Genomic DNA, 22,607 nt, shown 5'->3' on the forward strand with positions numbered 1-22,607 from the left:
CTCTACCTAAAAAATACCTAGAGCAAAAACAGCTAGTAATACCAGTTGTGGAGCAGTGGTAGAAGGTGAGTCCCTCATTTCACACACCAGTACTACTAAAAAAAAAATTTTAAGGTTTAATCTTGAAAAGTTGATATGTTTGTAGCAGTTGATACTTTAAAAAGGCATTCTTGCTGGGTGCCAGTGGCTCACTCCTGTAATCCTAGCTACTCAGGAGGCTGAGATCTGAGGATCACGGTTCAAAAGCCAGCCCAGGCAGGAAACTCCATGAGACTCTTATCTCCAATAAGCCACCAGAAAACCGGAAGTGGTGCTATGGCTCAAAAGATAGAGTGCTTGCCTTGAGCTGAAGAGTGCAGGGACAGCGCCCAGGCCCGGAGTTCAAGCCTCACGACCAACAACAACAAAAAGAGGCATTCTCACATATATTATAAAGATGTGCGGTATGTTAAAAAAATTGTGATTATTGTCACTGAAAAGCTACAATTCCTGGGTAGGCAGTCTGGACTGTTTCTGCTGCTCAGTCTTGAAATGTCCAACTCCTCTTGCCAGCATTTAAACTGTGACTCTTACACACAATGCCATAAACACTGAACATACCTCTACCTCATGACAAGACCTTGCCTTTCCTCGCCTTATCATTTCATACAAAATATTGCTCCTAAGCAAAAAGAACTACTGGACAAATAAAGGAGTATCAAGAAAAAGAATTCTTGTCCCTATAAAGACTATTTGCAAAGCCTAGTTTAATTCAAAGGATTTAAAAGTTCAAACCCATGTTTTACTATTTATTACCTATCTATCAGGTTAAAAGTGTGGGGGGAGAAGGAAAGTAGAAGAAAATTGAGGAAGGGTTGACAAAAAATGTACTCATTACCTTACTTATGTAACCGAAACCTCTCTGTACATTACCTTGACAAAAAATATATATATATTAAAAAAGCGTGTACATTTAAGCCGGGCACTGGTGGCTCACGCCTATAATCTGCAACCAGCAAAAAAAAAAAAAACAGTGTGTACATTTAACAGTGCAAAAATAATAGTTCAGATAGCTCATTTCATATTAAAGCTACACAGTTGTCATGCTGTAAATTTTTCCTCTTCAATTCCTGGAAGAGTTTACTACTGGCCATAATAAAATTAGCCTGTACATAGTAAACACTCTTCCTGTAAAACTTCTTCATAAAAAGTGAAGCAGAGCAGGGCGTCGGTGGCTCACACCTGTAATCCTAGCTACCTAGGAGGCTGAGATCTGAGGATTGCAGTTCAAAGCCAGCACGGGCAGGAAAGTCTGTGAAACTCTTATCTCCAATAAACCACTAGAAAACCAGAAGTGGTGCTGTAGCTCAAGTGGTAGAGCACTTGCCTTGAGCTGAAGAGCTGAGGGACAGCGCCCAGGCCCAGAGTACAAGCCCCACGACTGACCCCCCCAAAAAAAAACATGAAGCAGGCTAGGTGCTGGTGCCTTACACTTGTATACCTAGCTACTCAGGAGGCTGAGATCTGAGGATGACAGTTCATAGGCAGACCAGCAGAAAGGTCTGAGAGACTATCTCCAATTAACCAGAAAAATACCAGACTAGAGATGTAACTCAAGTGGTAAAGTGCCAGCCATGATCACAAAAGCAGAACAAGAGTACAAGCCCCCGCCCCCAAAAAAGAGTACAAGGCCCTGAGTTCAAGCCCTGGAATGCCCCCCAAGGCGGGGGAGGGGGGGGATGATGAAGCAAACATTCAATTTCCAATTCCCAAATGAGGTTTCACAGATACATTTATATCAGGTTCTGAATCTATTATATCTATATATCTTATTGTGAAATCTGACTAGCAGTACTCTAGCAAAAGAGGCTATTCTAAGGCCACTGAGCAAGCACAGAAAAGAAAGGAATGGTGGTTACTAGGGAAAGAGAAGGGAGGGGAAGGAAACAAGAAGCTGTTGTTCAACTGGCACAGTTATTGCTACAAGATGAGTGAGTCCCAGATCTCTCCTATAAAACAATGATGTCTACATGCACATACTGTACACTTAGAATGTTGTTATGAGGATATATCTCATGTAGTCTTCTTAGAAACAGAAACTTTTGAGGGTGATGGGAATGTTCATTATCCTGATTGTGGTGATGGTATAAGCATACACACCCTTGCGAAATTGTACAGGTAAGGACTAGAGACAGTTCAACCCCTTGTACCACAAGAGAAAGAGACAGACACCAAGACAGACATTGCACAGCTACAGATTTTTTTTTTACCAGATATATCTCAAATGAAGTTTTTAAAGAACACTGGACAGGCATTCAAAGCTCACATTTGTAATCCTAGATATCCAGAAGGCTGAGATCTGAGAATACAGCTTCAAAGCTAGCGCAGGCAGGAAAGTCAATGAAACTCTTAACCAATTAACAACCCAAAACCCAAAAGCAGAAAACGGTTACAGCTTCCAGACTTATTTGTTAAAGGCTCAGTCCCCAGCTGATGGCACTATGTCAGGAGATGGAAGCTAAAAGTGTTGGGGCCTACCTGGAGAAAAGAGGTCAATGAGAATGTGCTTTTCAGCATTATGCCTGGTGCTAATCTTCCCCCGCCTCCACTGTGCTTCTAGCCTCTTCTACACATTCCCACTGCCATTGTGTTCTGCCTCTTCTCAGGCCCAATGAATCCAGACAATCATAGACTAATACTCTGAACCATAAGATAAAATAAATCCTTCCTCCGTTTCCATTGTTCCTCTCAAGTATTTGTCACAGTGGTGAAAAAGTATGACTAAACAGTTACTGTTAGAAGCTGAGCATGCTGTTCAGTGGTAGACCATATGCTTAGCATTCGTGAGACCCTGAGTTCAATCCCCAGCACTGCAAAGGAAATAGTGGAATACTGTCCAACAAGCACAAATTGCTAAAATAAAGTAAAAAGGACTGCACGGTGATAAAAGTCAATCAATATAAACCACATTGTGCTTCTACTCAGACAAAGGAAAGATGGGTTTACAAAGCAGGAAGTTGGATTTCTCCAGAAGAATGTCCAAGGCTGCTGAGTTCAGGGGCATAGGGATGGGAAACAAGGGCAGAACTCTCACTCATGATGAAAAGCAAATCAAAGAACCAGGCTGCCTCTTAAGAGCAACAGTATGGATGGCCTGTTCACCTACAACTTCACAGAACTTCAGTGAAACCCACACAAAGGAGATTACATCCCTACACTACTAACAGAAACAGTAGAACCAGAAAGCAGTGATTCTTGAACATTTGTAACTATAGCTGACTTAAGATGACAAAAAGAAAAATCAAAACATAAAGGAAACTATCACACTGTCCTCCTTAAAATCTATTTGATTTAAATAGCTTCTAAAGCTCCTAAATGAATGCAATATTAAAAGGAGAGCACAATCTCTATAAACAGGCAAGGGATCTAATTAGATATTTCTTTCAGAAGATCACAAATGTCTAACAAACTTACAAAAAGATGCTCATCATTAGCCACCAGGGAAATGAAAGTCAAAGCCACAATGAGATATACTTTACATCCACTAGGATGACTATAACTAAAAAGACAGTAACAATCACTGATGATAAAGATGTGGAGATACTGGAATTCCCATATGCCACCTGTGGGCAAGTAAAATGATATCATCACTTTGGAAAACAGTCTGGCAGTACCTCAAAAGATTAAATAAGTATAGAGCTACTGTATGATTCAGCAATTATACTCCTGGGTCTACATCCAAAATATATGAAAACACATGGTCACAGAAAAAGCTGCTTACAAATGTTCATAGTATCCAAACAGCAAAACAACTAAAATGTCCATCATGGGTGAAACGAATAGAAAGATGCAGTTTATTCACATGATAAAATATTATTTGACAGGGGCTGAGAAGATGACTCAGTGGTAGAGCCCTTGCTTTGCATGCATGAGGCCCTGGGTTCGATTCCTCAGCACCACATAAGCAAAAAAGAAAAAAGCCAGAAGTGGCACTGTGGCTCAAGTGGTAGAGCGCTAGCCTTGAGCTGAAGAGCTGAGGGACAGTGCCCAGGCCCAGAGTTCAGGCCCCACGACCGGACCCCCCCCCCAAAAAAAAGAACTTATAGGGACAGGCAGGAACTTCCTGAACAGAGTCCCAGGGACACAACAAATTGGAGAGAGACTTAATAAATGAGACTACCTTAAAATAAAAAGTTTCTGCACAGCTAAAGGAACAGCAACCAAACTAGAAAGAAAGCCAACAATTGGGGAAAAAAATTTATCTACAATATATCAGTCAAGGGCCTAATATCCATTATGTACAGAGAACCCAAGAAACTAACCCTTCCCAAATCTAACAAACCAATCATGAAATGGGCAAAGGAGCTAAAGAGAGACTTCTCAGAAGAAGAGATAAAAATGGCAAAGAAGCACATGAGGAAATGTTCATCATCCCTGGCTGTAAAGAAAATGCAAATAAAAACAACAGTGAGATACCCAGTCAGAATGGCCCACATCCTAAATTCAGCCAATGGCAATTGCTGGAGGGGATACAGAGAAAGAGGAACCCTACTGCATTACTGGTGGGAATGTACACTAATACAACACTTTGGAAAGCAGTCTGGAGGTACCTCAGAAAGCACATATAGACCTCCCCTATGACCCAGCCATACCACTCGTAGGCATCTACCCTGAACAACAGCAACCAGGATACAAGGACACACCCACCTCCATGTTCATTGCAGCACTGTTCACAATAGCCAAGAAATGGAAACAACCCAGATGCCCCACTACTGATGGGTGGATCCAAAAATTGTGCTACCCTGTGGCTCAAGTGGTAGAGCGCTAGCCTTGAGCTGAAGAGCTGAGGGACAGCACCCAGGCCCAGAGTTCAGGCCCACGACCAGACCAAAAAAAAAAAAAAAGAATCTCACAAAAATTGTGCTACCTATATACAATATTATGCAGCCATTAGAAAGGACAAAATAATGGCATTTGCAGGGAAATGGATGGAACTAGAGCTAATCTTTTGAGCGAGGTAAGCCAAGAACAAAGAGACAAACGGCACATGGTCTCCCTGATATGTGGATGCTAAAGCCAAAATGCAAGAAGATATGACAAAGTAAATAAGACTCGAGAAACAAAGGACAACCACTCATTTTGTTGTATCATTGCTAAATGACTCCACGTTCTTGACCATAGATATGGTATATATATGTACGCAACGAAGGGAAGCAAGAAGGAGGACGCAGAACGAGTGGGAAATGGAACAACATACAACAAAGGGGCCCATCAGCTGCACTGGACATAGATAAAAAAGAACTATGCAACCCAAAGACGCAATGGGAAGGGAGGAATGAGAGGGGAAGAGGGAACAGCTTACACTAAGCAAAAGGAAAGAAATATAAACATCACCTGATGTGGAAGAAATAAATTATATTGTCAAAGCTCATAGGATTCACAAACTTTATAGACCATGATAATGACAATTTGCCTTGTGAAGGTTAAAATGTGTTTGTGAGTTTAACTAAGTATCACTATTTCACAATACTGTGAAATATGTGAAATTTATGTAATCACCTAATCTCAATTTTTAAAAAAAGTGAGAGAAGGGATAGGTTAGGAGCGATGGGTGACAATGTTGTCAAACACCTTGTATTCATATACTGTTTTGTAGAATGGGAAGTTGTTTTTTGTTTTGTTTTGTTTTATTGTGGTTGTGGGGCTTGAACTCTGGGGTTGGCGCTGTCCCTGTGCTCTTCAGCTCAAGGTGAGCACTCTACCATTTGAGTCACAGCGCCACTTCCGGTTTTTCTAGTGGTTTATTGGAGATAAGAGTCTCATGGACTTTCCTGACTGGGCTGGCTTTGAACCGAGATCCTCAGATCTCAGCCTCCTGAGTAGCTAGGATTACAGGTGTGAGCCACCGGTGCCCAGCTTAGAATGGGAACTTCTTTGTACAACTACTTAAAGATAGTAATAATAATAATAATAATGTTTAAAAATTAAAAAAAATTTTAAAGCTATGCTGAAATACTTCCTTGGGAAAGTTTTTCACTAGCTGCCCATTTTGCCAAATTTAGATTCTATTTTAAGGAATAATAATTCTAAGTGCTCAAGCTTTTTTTTTTTTTTTTTTTTGCAATTAAGAAGGTACATATGGAAAATCTCAAGTCTGGAGAGCAGAAGGCGACACATGATAGGAAAACAGGTACCTGAGGAAGAAGAGAATCTCATCCTTTCTACTTTATCGCCCTGGAAACCAAGAAACTGCCTGTGTGCATACAACACATAGTTTCTTCCAGAGAAGAGGAAAGGCTGGAAGATGTGATGGTAACGTAACAGAAAACAGAGAATGCCAAAATATAATTCAAACCATGTTTTTGTTGAATAACACATCAGCTTCTCTGGAGAGTTTTCTACCCCAAAATCCTCTAAAGCCCCAAAATAACTCAGGTCTAAATAGTTGATTTTCTACTTTTTAAAAAAGAATCATCAAAAAGTAACTAATATGTTTGTTGGTTTACTAGTTTTTGAACTTTATTTTTTTGCATTTTTTAAATTGTTATTACAAAGGTGATATACAGAGGAGTTACAGTTACATAGGTCAGGTAATGAGTATCTGTGAACCTTTTGTGTACATGTGAATACTGGGTTTGAACTTAGGACCTCACATTTGCTAGGCAATGTTACACTCTGCCACTCTACTGCTCTTTTTGCATCTGTTATTTTAATGGCAGGGTGTTGCTTTATGACTTTAGGACCATAATCCTCTTATTTGTGCTTTTCCTGTTGCTGGCATGACAGGTCTGCACTACTGCACCCAGCTACTGTGCTCACCCCAGCTTGGGATGACAGGTGCCCAAAACTGTGTCCAGCCATTGGTTAGTGGTTGAGATGGGTTGATTTCTAACTGTGATACCTTTGTTCTCCAACGTAGCTAAGATTATAGGCCTGAGTTACTTTAACAAACCCTAGTCTTTAAATTTGTATTTGTTCTGGCTAATTAAAAAAGAAACCTGAAAATTTAGGTAGGAGATAAATGTTATGCTGCTAAGTGGTTTTCTTGTTTGTTTCTTGTGGGGTTTTGTTTTAATGCAGAACTGAAGTTTGAACATATGGCCTTCTGCTTCTAAGCAGGTGCCATTTGAGCTACTCCCTAGCCTTAGTTTGTTTTAATTAAAAACATTTGATGTGGAGTGAAAGAATCATGTTTCACAATCTGAAGCATCATTCTTTACCTAGTGGCAGCCATCCAAACCTCAGAAATATTTAGGTGCCAATGGCTCATGCCTGTAATCCTAGCTACTTAGGAGGCTGAGATCTGAAAAATGTGATTTAAAGCTAGCCTGGCAAGAAAGATGGTGAGACACATCTCCAATTTACCACCAAAAAAACAGAAGTGGAGCTATGGCTCAAGAACGAGAGTGTAAGCCTTGAGGGAAAAAAGAAATCTCAGGAACAGTGCTCAGACTCTGAGTTCAAGCCCCAAGACTTGTATAGAAGCAACTAAATAATGTCTGCCATGGAGGAAAGGAACTGTTCCAGTCAGGCTCACACTTCTAAATTTCAGTCTTGGAGGAGACAGCAAGTGAGTCGGAACTCCCCGTCCTCCACAAAACTGCCATCATGAAACTGAAACTCCACCTCCCCTCTCCATAGCAAATCAGAAGCAAAAGGAGAGATGAGATACATCATCTAATATATTTCACATACATTTGATGGTGAGTCTGGTATAAAGCACATGGCTGTCAAACCTGTAGCTGAAGGCAGAGTAGAGCCAACTGTGCCAGGAGGATAAGCTCAAGGGAGTAAGAAACAAGGTTAACCACTTACTACCTACGGGAATCAGATGCGTGGGCTGGGATTCTTCCAGTTTGTTCCTCAACCAGTCAAAATCCTGGTATCTTCGACGAACAGAATATTCTGGCAAGTCAAACTCCACTCGAGTACTCTGCAAACAGAAGAGAATGGAAAAACAAGCCTAAGAGTAAGGTAGCATACATTGGCTGAAGGGAAGGAAAAAGCTCCCTTAAGTGACCAAACTGGGCACACACACATACCCCTTCCACCCAGCACACATCCAAATGGGGGTGCCTATCACCGCGGAGAGACAAGCCTGGGCCACAGCCCCGGTAAAAACTCAAGGAACCAGGATGGAAATTCAGGTTCTGGGTTTCTGAGTTTGTTCTGTTTTTTTCCTATCCTCAGGAAATGGAATTCAATTTTCCCTCAGAATTGTTTAGAACATTTGATTCATTTCCTCCAAGCTTAGCTCTGACAATGTCTTTTTGCAGAATAATTCCATTTAAGATGTTGCTACTCAGTCCAAATCTGTGAAAGGAAACTAAGTCTTCACCTCCTGCCAAATGTGCTGCTGGCGGGCTTTGCTGAAGGCAGCAGGGAAATAAGCTGCAGAGTCCATCTCTGCTCACTTGGAGGCAGAGTCCATGAAAACAGAAAAGATTCCACGAAATCTGCCATATTCTGCCAGGGCCACAACTTGGAAAGTTTTGGAAAGTATCTAGGAGGAAATAGCAACAAATGCCATTGTATAGCATAAAAATATTAATCTTTTCCTTTTGTTCCTAAATTTTTAAAGTCTTCTGGAATGTAACTGTAGCACTTTAAAATCAATATTAAACAAAATTGGCTTGTACCAAAACAGATTTTTTTTCTTATTAATTAAAACCATATCTCAGCTAAGCCACTTTTCCCTAAGATGCTACCAACAATTACTCAGATAAAAACTGCTCAAGCAGCCGGGCACTGGTGGCTCATGCCTGTAATCCTAGCTGAGATCTGAGGTTCAAAGCCAGCCCAGGCAGCAAAGTCCATAAGACTCTTATCTCTAATTAAAAAAAAAAAGCAAGGCAAAAACAAAACAAAACAACAAACAAAAAAAAACTAATTGGCTCAAGTGGTAGAGTGCTTGCCTTGAACCTGAAGAGCTCAGGGACAATGCCCAGGCCCCCGAGTTCAAGCCCCATGACAGACAAAAATAAATAAATTGCTTAAGCAACATTCTATAAATTTACTTTTTAAGCCAAAAATGTGTTTTAATCCAAGTGGCCCAGAAAAACTTAGAACCACAGAAGGAACAGTCATCCGTCAAAGAAAGGGTCAACTTTGAAAATAAGCTCATCTTCCCCCAAAGCTGTATTCATGCTCATCTTCTCACACCCCTGTTTCTCCAGTACCTGGCTCTGCAACCTCCACCAGGGCCCCCCAATAACCTAGGTGCCCTTGAGACTTGGGTGGTCCCTACATTCAGCACCTGTCCCTAAGCTAGCCTCTCCCTCCAATACTCAGCCCCTCCAGGCAGAACTTTTGTCAGGAGAGAAATGTCCACATACCTCCCTCAAAGCAGCACTCCCCAAGTTTCATTCAGGCTCTTCCCCTCCCCCATACTCTGCCTGTTCAGCCTCCTGGGGAGACCTGAAGTTTCTTGACATTCTGTTTCTCCATGCCTTTGCTCTCCTCCTATTCCCCATCAATTCCATGGCCTGTCTCTTCAACCTGTCATTTATTTAAAGGTTCCCTCCCTCCACTGCCCTTTCATCCAACCTGGCAAAATGCAGCCACTAAATCTGTTTTTTAACACATCTGGGTATAGGAGCTCAGACACGGTGTGACCCAATAAATTCTCCAGCCACCAACAATCTTTCCAATTCCTTTCCCTGCTCTCTCACTCAGTGTCACATCAGCTATTCAAATGCTTACAGAAAAAGCCCACTTCAAACTTCCCCTTATTCTCAGCAAAGTATCTCACCACTAATTCTGAGAGGAAAGTATATTTATAAGCCAACAATTACTCAACTTCCTGCCACAAAACAAGCTTTTTTAAAAATAAGTTTTTTATTGTAAAAATACTGTACAGAGGGGTTACAGTTACATGAGCAAGGTAATGAGTACATTTCCTATCAAGCATTGTTACCTCCTCCTGTGTTTTTCCCCTACCCTCATTTCCCTCCCACCTCCACAACTATACTCCCCCTCCCCCAAGCTTCCCTTCCTTTCCACAGGAACTGTGGAAAGTGGATCTTCCTACTGGGGTAAGCACACTGTCTGCTTACATCCTTCTAGCAGGTCAATCCTAGTGGTGCCTCTGTTCTTGCTCCATGCTTCATTCTTGCTTTCCTCACACCCTTTCATTGTTACCTCCCCTTCATCCTAACCCACTGCTATCTGGGTTCTGCACACCATACCAACAAAATGCTCTAGAGCTAACAGCCCCATCACGATCCTCACCTGCAAGCAGCATTTAGACACTACCACTGAGGTATAAAAAAGAGAAGCTGGGCCGGGCGCCAGTGGCTCACGCTTGTAAACTTAGCTGAGATCTGAGGATCGCGGTTCAAAGCCAGCCCGGGCAGAAAACTCTGTGAGACTCTTATCTCCAATAAACCACTAGAAAACTGGAAGTGGCGCTGTGGCTCAAGCGGTAGAACGCTCGCCTTGAGCTGAAGAGCGCAGGGATAGTGCCCAAGCCCAGAGTCCAAGCCCCACGACCGACCAAAAAAGAGAGAGAGAGAGAGAGAGAGAGAGAAGCTGGGTTGAATGCCACTGGCTCAGGCCTATAATCCTAGCTACTCCAGAGGCTGAGATCTGAGGTTAGAAGTCAGCCAGGGCAGATGTAACTAAGATATTCTTCTCTCTATCTAACCAGCAAAAATGCAGGAAGTAGAGGTGTGGCTCAAGTGGTAAAGCACCAGCCTGAAGAGAAAGAAGCAAAATGAGAGCAGAAGGTCCTGATTTCAAGCCCCAGTATCAATACACACACAAAAATAATTGGTTGGGCACAGAAAGCTGGTGGTTACTGGCAGGCAACAAAGTAAAAGGAATGGAGGGAGCCTCTACAGAGAGCAGGGGCATCTTCTGCTCCCTCAGTCTCAAGTCCACTTCTGTACCACCAGTGTCAATAGCCAGGCTGCCCAACTAGACCACAGAGCAATCTGAGAGCCATCACTCTCTGGAAAATCATCTTTTGGAAAGGGCATGAACTCGAATCAGACAGACCTGAACTCAAGATCTAACCCTACCAATTGCATCTCATCTTCTGAGAAGTGCAAGTCCCAGGACAAGATCAGGTATGGGATCCTCTGTCCCTGTCTGACTTCTTTCTCAGCCCCAAACATCCCTACATAAATTTTAATATAGCTTTCAGCTCCAAATACACCACCACAACATTAAGTCTGGTCCTATTTTCAGAAACAGAAAAAGCCAACAACTCTGGTGTGGATTCAAAAGCAGGAGAAAAGGCAGAGACCAGAAAGTCACGCCTGTAATCCTAGTTACTCAGGAGGACCTCGGTTCAAGACCAGCCCAGAAAAGGCCAGAAAACCTTGCTAGACTCCATCTCTAAAATAAATAACAAAAGGCAGAGATGGAGGCATGTCTCAAGTGTTAAGAGCACCAGCTAGCAAGCACAAGGCCCTAGGTTCAAACCCCTGTACAGGGAGAAGAAAAAAAAAAGTGGAAGAGATAAGCAGGAAAAAAAAAATCCACAAGTTTATCTTGTGGTGTTGGCATCACAGCCAGGTGGACTGGAACTGGGGAAAGGTTACTCTCAGTTTCTCAAATAACCCCAAAAGAAGGACAAAAAGGACATGGAGGGAACCACCAGTAGGGAGGGAAGAACAGAAGGGCCCTACCAAAAAGATGCAAGAGTGCTAGCCTCAAGAGCAATCCTGCGGGATTTGCTTCCGTGGGGGAAGGACAGGGGTAAACTGCAGGACACAGGAGTCAAGGAGCAGCGGAAAAATGTCACAGGAGGCAAGTACTGCTGTGCCAGCAGCTCAGTCACCTTATCACCTGGCTGTTTACAGCACCAATTCAAGAAAAACAGGTTTTGCATTTCACGGACTACAGAGTAAAACATAAGTAAACGGAAACAATTTCTGGGAATATCAGCAGAAACATCACTCTAGAACCTCTGAGGAAGCAATATGTGTGTATGCACCTGCCTAGGGTAGCAATGGGGAAGACACGGGCACAGACAAATGTCCCAGTGTAAACCAAGGGCAGAGATGGCAGAATAGTAACCAAAAAACTGAGGAAGGTTTCAGTGTCCTCAAACTATGCTGTATAAACATCACTATCATTAAATAACTAGATAGAGGCTAAAAGATAGTTATATGGACAAGGAAAGGTCTTCAAGCATGCTATCAAGTGGAAGGGAAAATGAAGCAATACTTTCTCTGGGTCTATGTGCACATAAACGCAAAGGAGAGAAGAAGACATGCCAGGTTCATCTTGTTTGTTTCTAATGGGAAGTAGGTTTAAGTGAGAAGGACCAAAGACAACTAAGTTATCTGATTAGTCTTTAGAACTGTCCTTCTTTCCTTTCCTTTCTTTCTTTCTCTCTCTGTCTCTCTCTGTCTCTCTCTCTCTCTCTCTCTCTCGTGTGTGTGTGTGTGTGTGTGTGTGTGTGTGTGTGTGAGAGAGAGAGAGAGAGAGAGAGAGAATGCTGGTACTGAATACCTACTGTCCCTTAGCTTCTTCACTCAGGGCTGGTATTCTACCACTTGAGCCACACCTCCACTTTTAGCTTTTTGGTAGTTAATTGGTGATAAGAGTCTCATAGACTTTCCTGCCCAGGCTCAGTTTGAACTGAGATCCTCAGATCTCAGCCTCCTGAGTACCTAGAATTAGAGGTGTAAGCCACTGATGCCTGGCTTAGAAAAAAAAAACTTGCCAGGAGTCGGTGGCTCATGCTTATAATCTTAGCTATTCAAGAGGCTGAGATCTGAGGATTGTGGCTCAAAGCCAGCTAGCTTGAGCAGGAAAGTCCAGGAGACTCTTATCTCCAATAAACCACTCAGAAAACCAGAAGTGGCGCTATGGCTCAAGTGGTAGCGCACTCACCTTGAGCTGAAGAGATGAGGCTGAGGGACAGTGCCCAGGCCCAGAGTTCAAGCCCCATAACCGACCAAAAAAAAAAAGAAAGAAAAGAACAACAACAAAAAAAAAGTTTTTTTAACTCCAGGCCTCATTCTTAATAGGCTGGCGCCATATATCTGAGCCATGTCTACAGCCCTGCTTTATTTTTTGACAATATATTTATATTACTCATATAACTGCAAAAATATAACATTGTCATCCAACAAAAGATGAAGAAACAAAATTGAGCCTATTCCATTGTTTCTCTTTTCAAAGAATCAAGTAGATACAGCCCCCTATTAAAGTTTCCAGATAAAAATAGATTTTTGCCAGGCATGGTAGTGCACACCTATGATCTCAGAACTCAAGATGCTGAAGCAGGAGGATTAAGTTTAAGGCCATCCTGGGCTACATAGCTAGACCCTGTTCTACCCAAAAATCAAGAAAATACATCAATGTTTTCTACCATAAGAAGGGGAGAGGGCTGGGAAGGTAGCTCAGTGGTAGAGTGCATGCCCTACAAGCATGAGGCCCTGGGTTCGATTCCTCAGCACCACATAAACAGAAAAAGCCGGAAGTGGCGCTGTGGCTCCAGTGGTAGAGCGCTAGCCTTGAGCTGAAGAGCTGAGGGACAGTGCCCAGACCCAGAGTTCAGGCCCCATGACCGGCAAAAAAAGAAGGGGAGAAGGCACAATGAGGCGAGAGACATGTTCATCAGAGCACTTCTCAACATGTCGCAGGAAGGCTCCTCCATCTATCAAAACTTTGCCACCATAACTCCTTCTTCATTATGTGGTTGTGGTAGAGGCAATACCAGGGAACCGGGTGGTTTTCCGCTGAGAATACCTCTTCCTAAGTGATAACGTCAATTCTCTCCCTAATAATGAAGAAGATAATTAAGATCTGTGGCTTTTAACTAGGGAGCAATTTTGTTCCTCAGCAAATGTTTACAATGTCTGGAGAAAGTTCTGACTGTCTCAACTGGGGGCTGCAGAAGGTGAAGTGCTCCTGGCACCTGGAGGATGGAGGCCAGGGGTGCCGCTGGACATCCTGTGCTGGGACAGTGCACCGCCAGGCATTATCCAGTCCAAATGCCACTACTGCGGTCAAGACATCCTGCTCCAGACTAAGATTTCGCGGGTATGTCCAATATGAAAATAAAGAAATAAGGTCAACAGTGAAAAGCAACAATGCAGGGAAGGGGCTGAGTTCAGTGGTAGAAGACTGCTAGGTGCAAGGCTCTGAGGTCCTTCCCAGCACAGGAAAATAAATGTCTGCTCTCTTTTATAAGTGGAATTATATCTAGAGTATGAGGCTCCCTTGTCCTATAAAGGTTAGAATCCTGGTTACTGATCTTGTATTCTTGAACAAGCTATTTAAACCTTCTATTTCAGTTTCCTCATCTTCATAATTATGGCTAAAAGACACAACTCTTAGGAGTGGTGGGAAAGTTAATTCGTTATCTCAGCACCCTGCCTACTACCTGACTGGCACAGTGCAGCAAGTCACTAGTTCTAGTCCTCTTACTTCTAGTCCCCTGTGATTAAGCCAAATAATAATCAGGATCTCATCACAGAGATTTAGACTTATACAATGATCCACAAGTAATCATTCAGAGTAATCTCACATGAACATACTAAGTAGTATATCATCATAAAAAATAAGTAAAAGAATAAAAGGGATTAAAGCTGGTCTTGAGGTTTGAACTCTGGGCCTGGACACTGTCCCTGAGCTTCTTTTGGTCAAGACTAGCACTCTACCATTTGAACTACAGCACCACTTCCAGTTTTTTTTTAGTAGTTTATTGGAAATAACTCCAGGCTAACTTTGAACATTGATTCTTAGATCTCAGCCTCCTGAGTAGGCTAGGATTACAGGCATGAGCCACTGGTGCCCACCTATGAAATGCTTTTAAATACAGCCATTCTCTCCACAAGCTGCCCCCATAACTGTAAAAGGGTGATGGGGAGAGAAAAAGAAGCAGAAGTCACAGAGGTAGGACTCCAATTCTCCACGAGCCCTCACCTGGGACATTCTAAAACAAAGGGACCTACTTTGGTGGTGACTCTATAGGTGATGTACGTCTCCATCGTGCACACGTGCTTCTTGGGATCATCAACGGTGACAAAGAGATCCCGGGTCTCACCATCGATGTCATCGTCAAGTTGAAGTCTGTTTAGAAGCGAAGATGAAGATGCTGGACTTGAAGTGCCAGCTGGAGTACCACCGTTGGGCAAGATGAGATCCTAAAAGAAGAAAAGAGTTTTCCTTACAAATTAAAGGTAAACACACTGGAGAACTTCAGCAATTGTAGCTGCTTTAATCAAACCCCCAAACATCTCTAAAATACAAATATAACTTTCAAAACCCCAGAGCCTCTCCTTACTCAATGGTTCTTTAGTGAACATGTTTGTGTGTGTGTGTGACAGAGAGAAACAGTGTGGTGGCATTCTAAACCAAATGCCTGGCAATTTGCCTTCCTGCAAGACAGAGGAGCGAGCAAGACAACAGTCCAGGATGGAGGATTACATCCCATCACGGTCAGACTTTGAGAGAGACAGACTTTTATGAGCACACCATGGGTTCTGTCCCTACATTCTTAATTAAGCCCATCACCTGGGTCAAGCCCTCTAAAATACTTAGCACACCCAAAAATTCAACCAGACAAACAAAAATTATGTAACTCCAGGAAGAAGTTCATATCGCCACTGCCTATGAGGTATGCTTGCCCAAAACAAACAAACCAACCCTGAATTTGAATCCTGAACAAGTTTCCAGATACAACAAGAATTCACTAGCAGCACACACTGCACATGATACGTGACACCAAACATACCGTGTGTGAAACTAAGAGAACCAAAGATCCCAGTTCTTTAATACATAACAAGAAAAAAGACAGATGTGGAAGACAGACTTTGGAGGCAGAGACTTAACAGATCTGTCACCAATTGCAATAAAACACAATGTAAAAAGATAACTATTGAGCTATTCATGGGAATGTGAGTATGGCTCTGCTGATATCTGATGCTGTTATTGGGTGTGATGCATCCTTAGATGTGATGATGGAAGTGTTATGATTCTATAAAGGCTTCTTTTAGAAATATGTAATAAAATACTTATAGATGAAATGTCTGCTATTTACTTCAAAATAATTAGGGATGAGTAGACATATAATTGCTACTTGTGGTATAGAAGAAAGGCAGGGTCTCACTGCCACGGTTGCTGACTTGTGGACAGTTCAACAGCACACGGCAGTCAGGGTCACAGACACGGTCCCGGTATCTGGCAGGGTATTTCATCTTCTCTAGATCTCTGAGATTACCATGGGGCCTTAGTCATTTCAGTAAATATTTAAACTTTTAGCCCACAGAGGTTCACCCTTAGGTTTATCAACACTAGGGCCCTAGACCTCAGAGCAACTCCATTGAAGCAGCTCATCAGTACACAAATAAAAAGAATTTTAAATCTTTGGTCAGACAGTCAACATTAGCTCAGTGCCATTTGACTTAAGACTGATTTTAGCAACTTCCCTTCTGGCCTATTCCAAACCTACCATTTTGTCACAGACCTTTTCTTTACTCCGAAAAGCCCTCATCCTTTTTTAACACAGAAGTCTCCAAATGTCTTACAGATTTGTCAGATGCTCTCTCCTGAGCTTTGCTTGACCCACTCCCTGGAAGAATTAGTCACTCTCTTCATAATACCTGGTAGGCAGCAGCACTGAAACAATTTTCACAGCTTTAATCATTTAATCTACACATCTAATTTACCCAAAAACATTGAGTCCCCAGTGACTGCAACTGTGTGTGTGTGTGTGTGTGCGTGCGTGCGTGTGTGTGTGTGTATATATATATCTGCCATCATTTCTCCTTAGGTTTACAATGAAAAGTCAACTCCCCTAAGCTTTGCTTTGGGGAACTCGGCCAATAACCTTCCAGGAACAGTGCATAGAAGGGTCACGATGTCTCAGCCAGTGTGCTCAGTTAGAGTCAATCAGACCTTGTCACATACTCCAGATTCTTTCCTCCTGGGAAAACACCTGCATCCCTGACAGGGTTTTCCCTGGAATATTACTTGAGTATTTTGGAACAGCTGTTGAGCTACAAACACCTACCCTTACCTCTAAGCAGCAACGCTGCCACCTCACACTGCCAGGCACATGTGGTCACCATACTTCCCATCACTAAGCCCAGCAAGAATTTCAGCCTGTGTCTTCTCAGTCACAGAGAATATTAAAATAAACAACACAAGCAATATTCTATATTACATTAAATATATGATTTATGGAAACAGAGTGGTATAGAGTGAAGCGTAATGTAATTTATTAGCTAAAGTTAATCATGTGCTGCCTCACCCAAAACAGTGGAGCCAAATGGATGAAATATAAATCAGTATGTCAGCTGAGGGCTTGTGGCTCATGTCTACAATCTTAGCTACAAGTAAACTGAGGTCTGAGGATCATGACTCAAAACCATCCTAGGTAGGAAATACATAAGACTCTCTCAGCTCCAATTAACCACCAAAAAGCTAGAAGCGGAACTGTGACAAGTGGTAGAATTCCTTGAGCAAAAAAGCTCAAGAACAGTGCACGGGCCCATTTTAGTTCAAGCCCCAGGACTGGCGCATATGCACACCTATATGTACACACAAAACATTTCTAAGTTATCATTATCAAATTTCCCTTTTTTGATACTCTTGGAGGAATGTGGTCAGAAAAGGGTAACAAAATTCCTCATGGAGAACTCATAGTTAAGGGGAGAGTGACAGCTCTTCTCAATGTACTGCCCTGGCTTATCTTGACTTACCGCCCTCTTGCCAAGTACAAAAGACACATCAAGAATGAATGTGTCCACAAACCAAACAGACTATTTCTAATGGTGGATTTTGTTGCAAACTTAAAACCTCTTTGGAGACTGAACTCAAAAGGAAAAATCTAAAAAATGTTCTCTACCAAGGCATTCATAGTAGAACAAAGAACACAATGAAACCTGGGGGGAAATCCTAAAGGTACAATAACCAGGAAATGTTATTTGTATGAATAAGTCAGAATGTTACACTCATTTAACAATTATATCTAGATTTCTATTCAATGAGTTTGGTCACCAGTTTTTGTTGTTTTTTTTCTCTTTTTCTACCTCAATATTGGAGACTAGGGAAGGAAGCTATCCATAGGGTAAGATTTTCTACCAACACAACTGGAAATAACTAAGAGGTATCTTTAACCCAAGTCACTCAGGCTACTTTGTGTAGAAATGTCCTGAATCCCTCCCCATATGCACCCTAATTTGAAAATGCGATAGTCAATGGGTAGTAAGACGAGTTGTAGAATGCCTGACAATGAGAACCAAAGAAAAATAAATAAATGAAATAAATAAAAAATAAAACAAAACAAATGAGAACCAAAGATGACCACCAGGGTTTCTGGCTGCTGTGAACAAAGGGCTGTCAAGCACAGGCAGGTTTCACAGGTGAGGACCACCCTTTCCACAGGGCTTCAACCCCCACAGAAGGAGCACATGTGAGATAAAGGTCAGAGGTGCAAGAAAGCACCTAAGGCAGCTGCCATGGGCCTGTCCAACAAGCACAAGGCTGACAAAGCTACAAATGCTGGGGAGCAAGGCTTGACAATGGAGAGAGCCACTAAAAAAGGAATACGCCAGGCTACTGGGCTTCTAGACACTGGACCAAAATGCCCAGCATAATGTCTCCTTTTCCTGCTGACAGATCACTCATTGGGTAGCAATTAAGGACCCAAGAAGACAATTGTAGCAACATCAAGTAATGACAGAGGCAGACCAGGAATTCAGTTGTTCTGGTGGAAGGCTAATAACAAGCCTGCACTATGACCTCATCAGACACGAGTACACCAGAAAACACTCAATCTGCATTATTCCATCACGCAGACCAAGGACACAGAAACATGAAGTAACACAAAATCCTGAGAGCAGATAAAATACATATGAAAGGCTTTATTCCATGAGACAGAACACTTTAGGCCACATCTACTGTATGGCCTAAAAAAATTTAATTAATTTGGAGGAACTTGACCTGTTCCATGAAGCAAAGTGGCAGTGGTTTAAAAAAAAAAAACAAACACGTAGAGAATAAAATTTGAAGTGTGTACTGAAAATAGACAAGAGCAAAAGTTATCAACAAAAACCCACTCTTAATTCTTCCAATAGATGAATACGATAAATAAAAAGTTAGAAAGCCGGCAAAGAGAGAAATATCAATCTTGTCTCTATATGCAAGTATAAATTACAAGCATACACTACAAAAAACTACATCAACAAATCTGGAAATCCATATGATCTAGGTAGTCTCTAGCAGAAGAAAAAATATGGACAAAATGAAACTACATGGAGGCAAATCCCTGAGGATAATAACCAACTTCAGAAGCTTTCTGTGTTGTCAAGAGAACCCCCACTGAAAGGTAGTTTTATATATAAGATCTAATGAACCTTTACAAGTAAGTCCTTTTCTTATTCAAATAGTCTGAGACTCATATCAATCACTTTATAAATTTCTGATATCAATATTATTAGAGTAAAAAGGAAATTAGAAGAAAGCATAAGCATAATTAATGAAATAGCAGCTAATAGTGCATTAAAAGAACTTTTTAATGTATTTCAGGAAAGCAAGAATGATTTCATAGGAAGGATTGTGTATGTCTGTGTGTGTCCTGGTCCTAGGGCTTGAACTCAGAGACTAGGTGCTGTCCCTGAGCTTCTTTTACTCTATCTCAGCATCCTGAGTAGCTAGGATTACAGGTGTGAGCCACCTCCACCCAGCTAGAAAGAAATTTTATTAATGTAGTTCTCAGACTAACACATTGTATAAACACTGAAGATAACTGTGTCCACAAAAACAAAAAAGTTGGTTGGTATTATTCATTAGTAAACATCAATTATTACATTAAAATTAAAAATCTGTGTAAAAGGGAAGCCATAAATATGTTAAAGAATATCAGAAAACCTCATCAATGATACTTAAAAACATTAGTCTAAGTGAAAAAAGCCAGACACAAACAACCATCACCATACTATTCCATTTCTATAAAATGTCACAACAGACAAATCTTGGTGGTGGTGGTGGTAGTCGTGGAATTTGAACTCAGGGTCTGGGCATTGTCCTTGAACTTTTTGCCCATGCTCTACCACTCTGAGCCACAGCTCCACTCCAGCTTTTGAGTGCTTAACTGGAAAGAAGAATCTCAGACTTTTCTGCCCAGGCTGGCTTCAAACCATGATCCTCAGATCTCAGCCTCCTGAGTAACTAGGATTATAGGCATGAGCTACCAGTACCTGGCACAACAGCAAATCTTTTTTTTTTGGGGGGGGGGTCCAGTCGTGGGTCCTGAACTCTGGGCCTAGACACTGTCCCTAAGCTGTCTCTTCAGCTCAAGGCTAGCGCTCTACCACTTGAGCCACAACACCACTTCTGGCTTTTTTTCTTTTTGCTTATGTGGTGCTGAGGAATCGAACCCAGAGCCTCATGCATGAAAGGCAAGCGCTCTACCACTGAGCCACCTTCCTAGCCCCACAACAGCAAATCTTTAAGAGACAAAAAATAACTTTTGGTTGTCAGGGCCTGGAGGGAGAATAGAGTACAAAGTGACAGCTTAATGAGGTTGGGACTTACTTTGGAGATGACAAAATTACTCTGCAGTGATGACGGTGGACAAGCCTATATATTACAAATCACTCAATTATCTTTAAGTGATGAGTTTCACAGCATGTACACTGTATCTCAACAACAATAATAAAACAGCAACAACGTGAAGCACTTGGAGGCACATGTGCTAATAAAAAATTTGATAAGTGTTTTCTCATTATTCAAAGCCACTCTGGAAATTCTAAGCAATATAGTGGGACATACAAGATATCTGCAAGGTGCAGCGGTCTGCCACTTTGCTTCATGGAACAGGTCAAGTTCCTCCAAATTAATCTATCATTTAATACACATAATAATAAGTAGATGTATTTCAAATATTTAAAATGATAAACCTGAACTGCTAGATTCACTAGATAATATTCAATGAAAAAAGTAATGGATGTAGACAAAATGACAGACTGAATCAACATTTGTGAGAATTAGCCTCTCCTCTGAAAAGAGGATCCGATATTCATACTATTGCCAGATGATATCCTATAGGCAGATACATTCCCATCCCATTGCTTTGGGCCACGGCCATGTGATTTTCTCTGACCAATGGAGAGCCATTGTCTTCCTCCTTCTCTTCTGCATCCCCAAAGTGAACATCCCAATGGGACTGCTCCTACCAAATGGAAAGCTCACAAGAGCCAGCACAGCTAACTCATAGCCACTGACACACAGCAGGACCGAAAACTGAATGCATGTTTAAGCCTTGGAATTTGGGGAGTATTTATTACCACAATAGATCTGACTTGTACATATGTATTAAAATGTCTATATAAATACTTGAGAATTTTAAGATGCAAAGATGACCTTTCTCTACCCCTTCAAGTTGCTCAAACGTGTCTTAACTAGTACGTCTCAAGTTCTAGATTCCACTTGCTTGTTAGTAAGAAATTTTCCCCAATGACTGCCCTAGAAACCTCATGTCAAGGGCTAGGAAGGTGGCTCAGTGGTAGAGCGCTTGCCTTGCATGCCTGAGGCCCTGGGTTCGATTCCTCAGCACCACATAAGCAAAAAGAAAAAAGCCAGAAGTGGCACTGTGGCTCAAGCGGTAGAGTGCTAGACTTGAGCTGAAGAGCTGAGGGACAGCACCCAGGCCCCAGAGTTCAGGCCCCACAACCGGACCCAAAAAAAAAAAAAAAAAAAACCTCATGTCAAATCTTCTCTGGACTTCTAAGGTTGCTTGCACAGCCCAAATTCCTGAGGTCCCTAGAGTTTGGTCTCTAGGCTAACATTGTCCCTCAATAGGCTTAGTTTCCTACTTTGGACTCTGACTATATTTTATAAGGCGTAGATTACTTTAGTTGTGGAGTCAGAGACCACCAGTTTCAAAGTTTTATCTATGGGCTGATAAAGTTGTTTGGAAACTGAACATTTTTCAGGGTTTTTTTTCTCTATAAGAAAATCTGCTGGGCTGGGCACGGGTAGCTCATGCCTGTAATCCTAGCTACTCAGGAGGCTGAGATCTGAGGATCGAGGTTCAAAGCCAACCCCAGGCAGGAAAGTCTGTGAGACTCTTATCTCCAATAAACCACTAGAAAACCGTAAGTGGCGCTGTGGCTCGACCAGCAGAGCACTTCCCTTGAGTTGAAGAGCTGAGGGGCAGCACCCAAGCCCAGAGTTCAAGCCCTATGACTGACAAAAAAAAAAAAAAATCTGCCGGTCAAGTAAAATCCACTCATTGGTCTAATGCAAAAAAGACCTCCTAATATGACCACAAATGAAGTCAAATGAAAGAACCCCAGTCTACATTCCATGGCAAAGCTTCCAGTATCTGTTATTAGCTTTTTCGAAGAATCTCCCAATTAGCAATCACTTCTCCAGACATTCTTATGATTCTTGGGATCTAATATTTTCCCCTTCAGCTGAATTTAGCCATGACTCCTGTGCATTCCTTCTGACAACCCACTATTATTTCAAGCACACATGGAACACCTAATAGATCAGCCAAAGTGCCAATGCAAGGCTACCAAACAGAATGGAAAGTATCTGTGTAGAACAAATCAGTCTAGCTAGGATTGTGAATATAAAATATCTAAGGGTGATACAATTCAACTCTGGTTCTGCTGAGACAACATGAGAGGAATGCGTACATTTGCCAACTGCAA

General features: G+C 41.9%; 1 protein-coding gene across 1 annotated transcript in view; it reads right to left on the bottom strand.

Annotated features, from left to right (window-relative positions):
* Snx30 (sorting nexin family member 30) overlaps positions 1–22,607 on the bottom strand; it is a 133,749-nt gene that overhangs the window by 41,780 nt on the left and 69,362 nt on the right. The window contains exons 2-4 of the mRNA XM_013023219.1: positions 16,545–16,560; positions 14,895–15,086; positions 7,802–7,912 (exon numbers count right to left, since the gene is read on the bottom strand). Of these exons, the coding sequence (XP_012878673.1) occupies positions 7,802–7,912; positions 14,895–15,086; positions 16,545–16,560 (319 nt within the window). The remainder of the gene's footprint in view (positions 1–7,801; positions 7,913–14,894; positions 15,087–16,544; positions 16,561–22,607) is intronic.

This window comes from Dipodomys ordii, unplaced genomic scaffold, assembly GCF_000151885.1.
Source record: "Dipodomys ordii isolate 6190 unplaced genomic scaffold, Dord_2.0 Scaffold67, whole genome shotgun sequence".
Lineage (NCBI taxonomy): Eukaryota > Metazoa > Chordata > Mammalia > Rodentia > Heteromyidae > Dipodomys > Dipodomys ordii.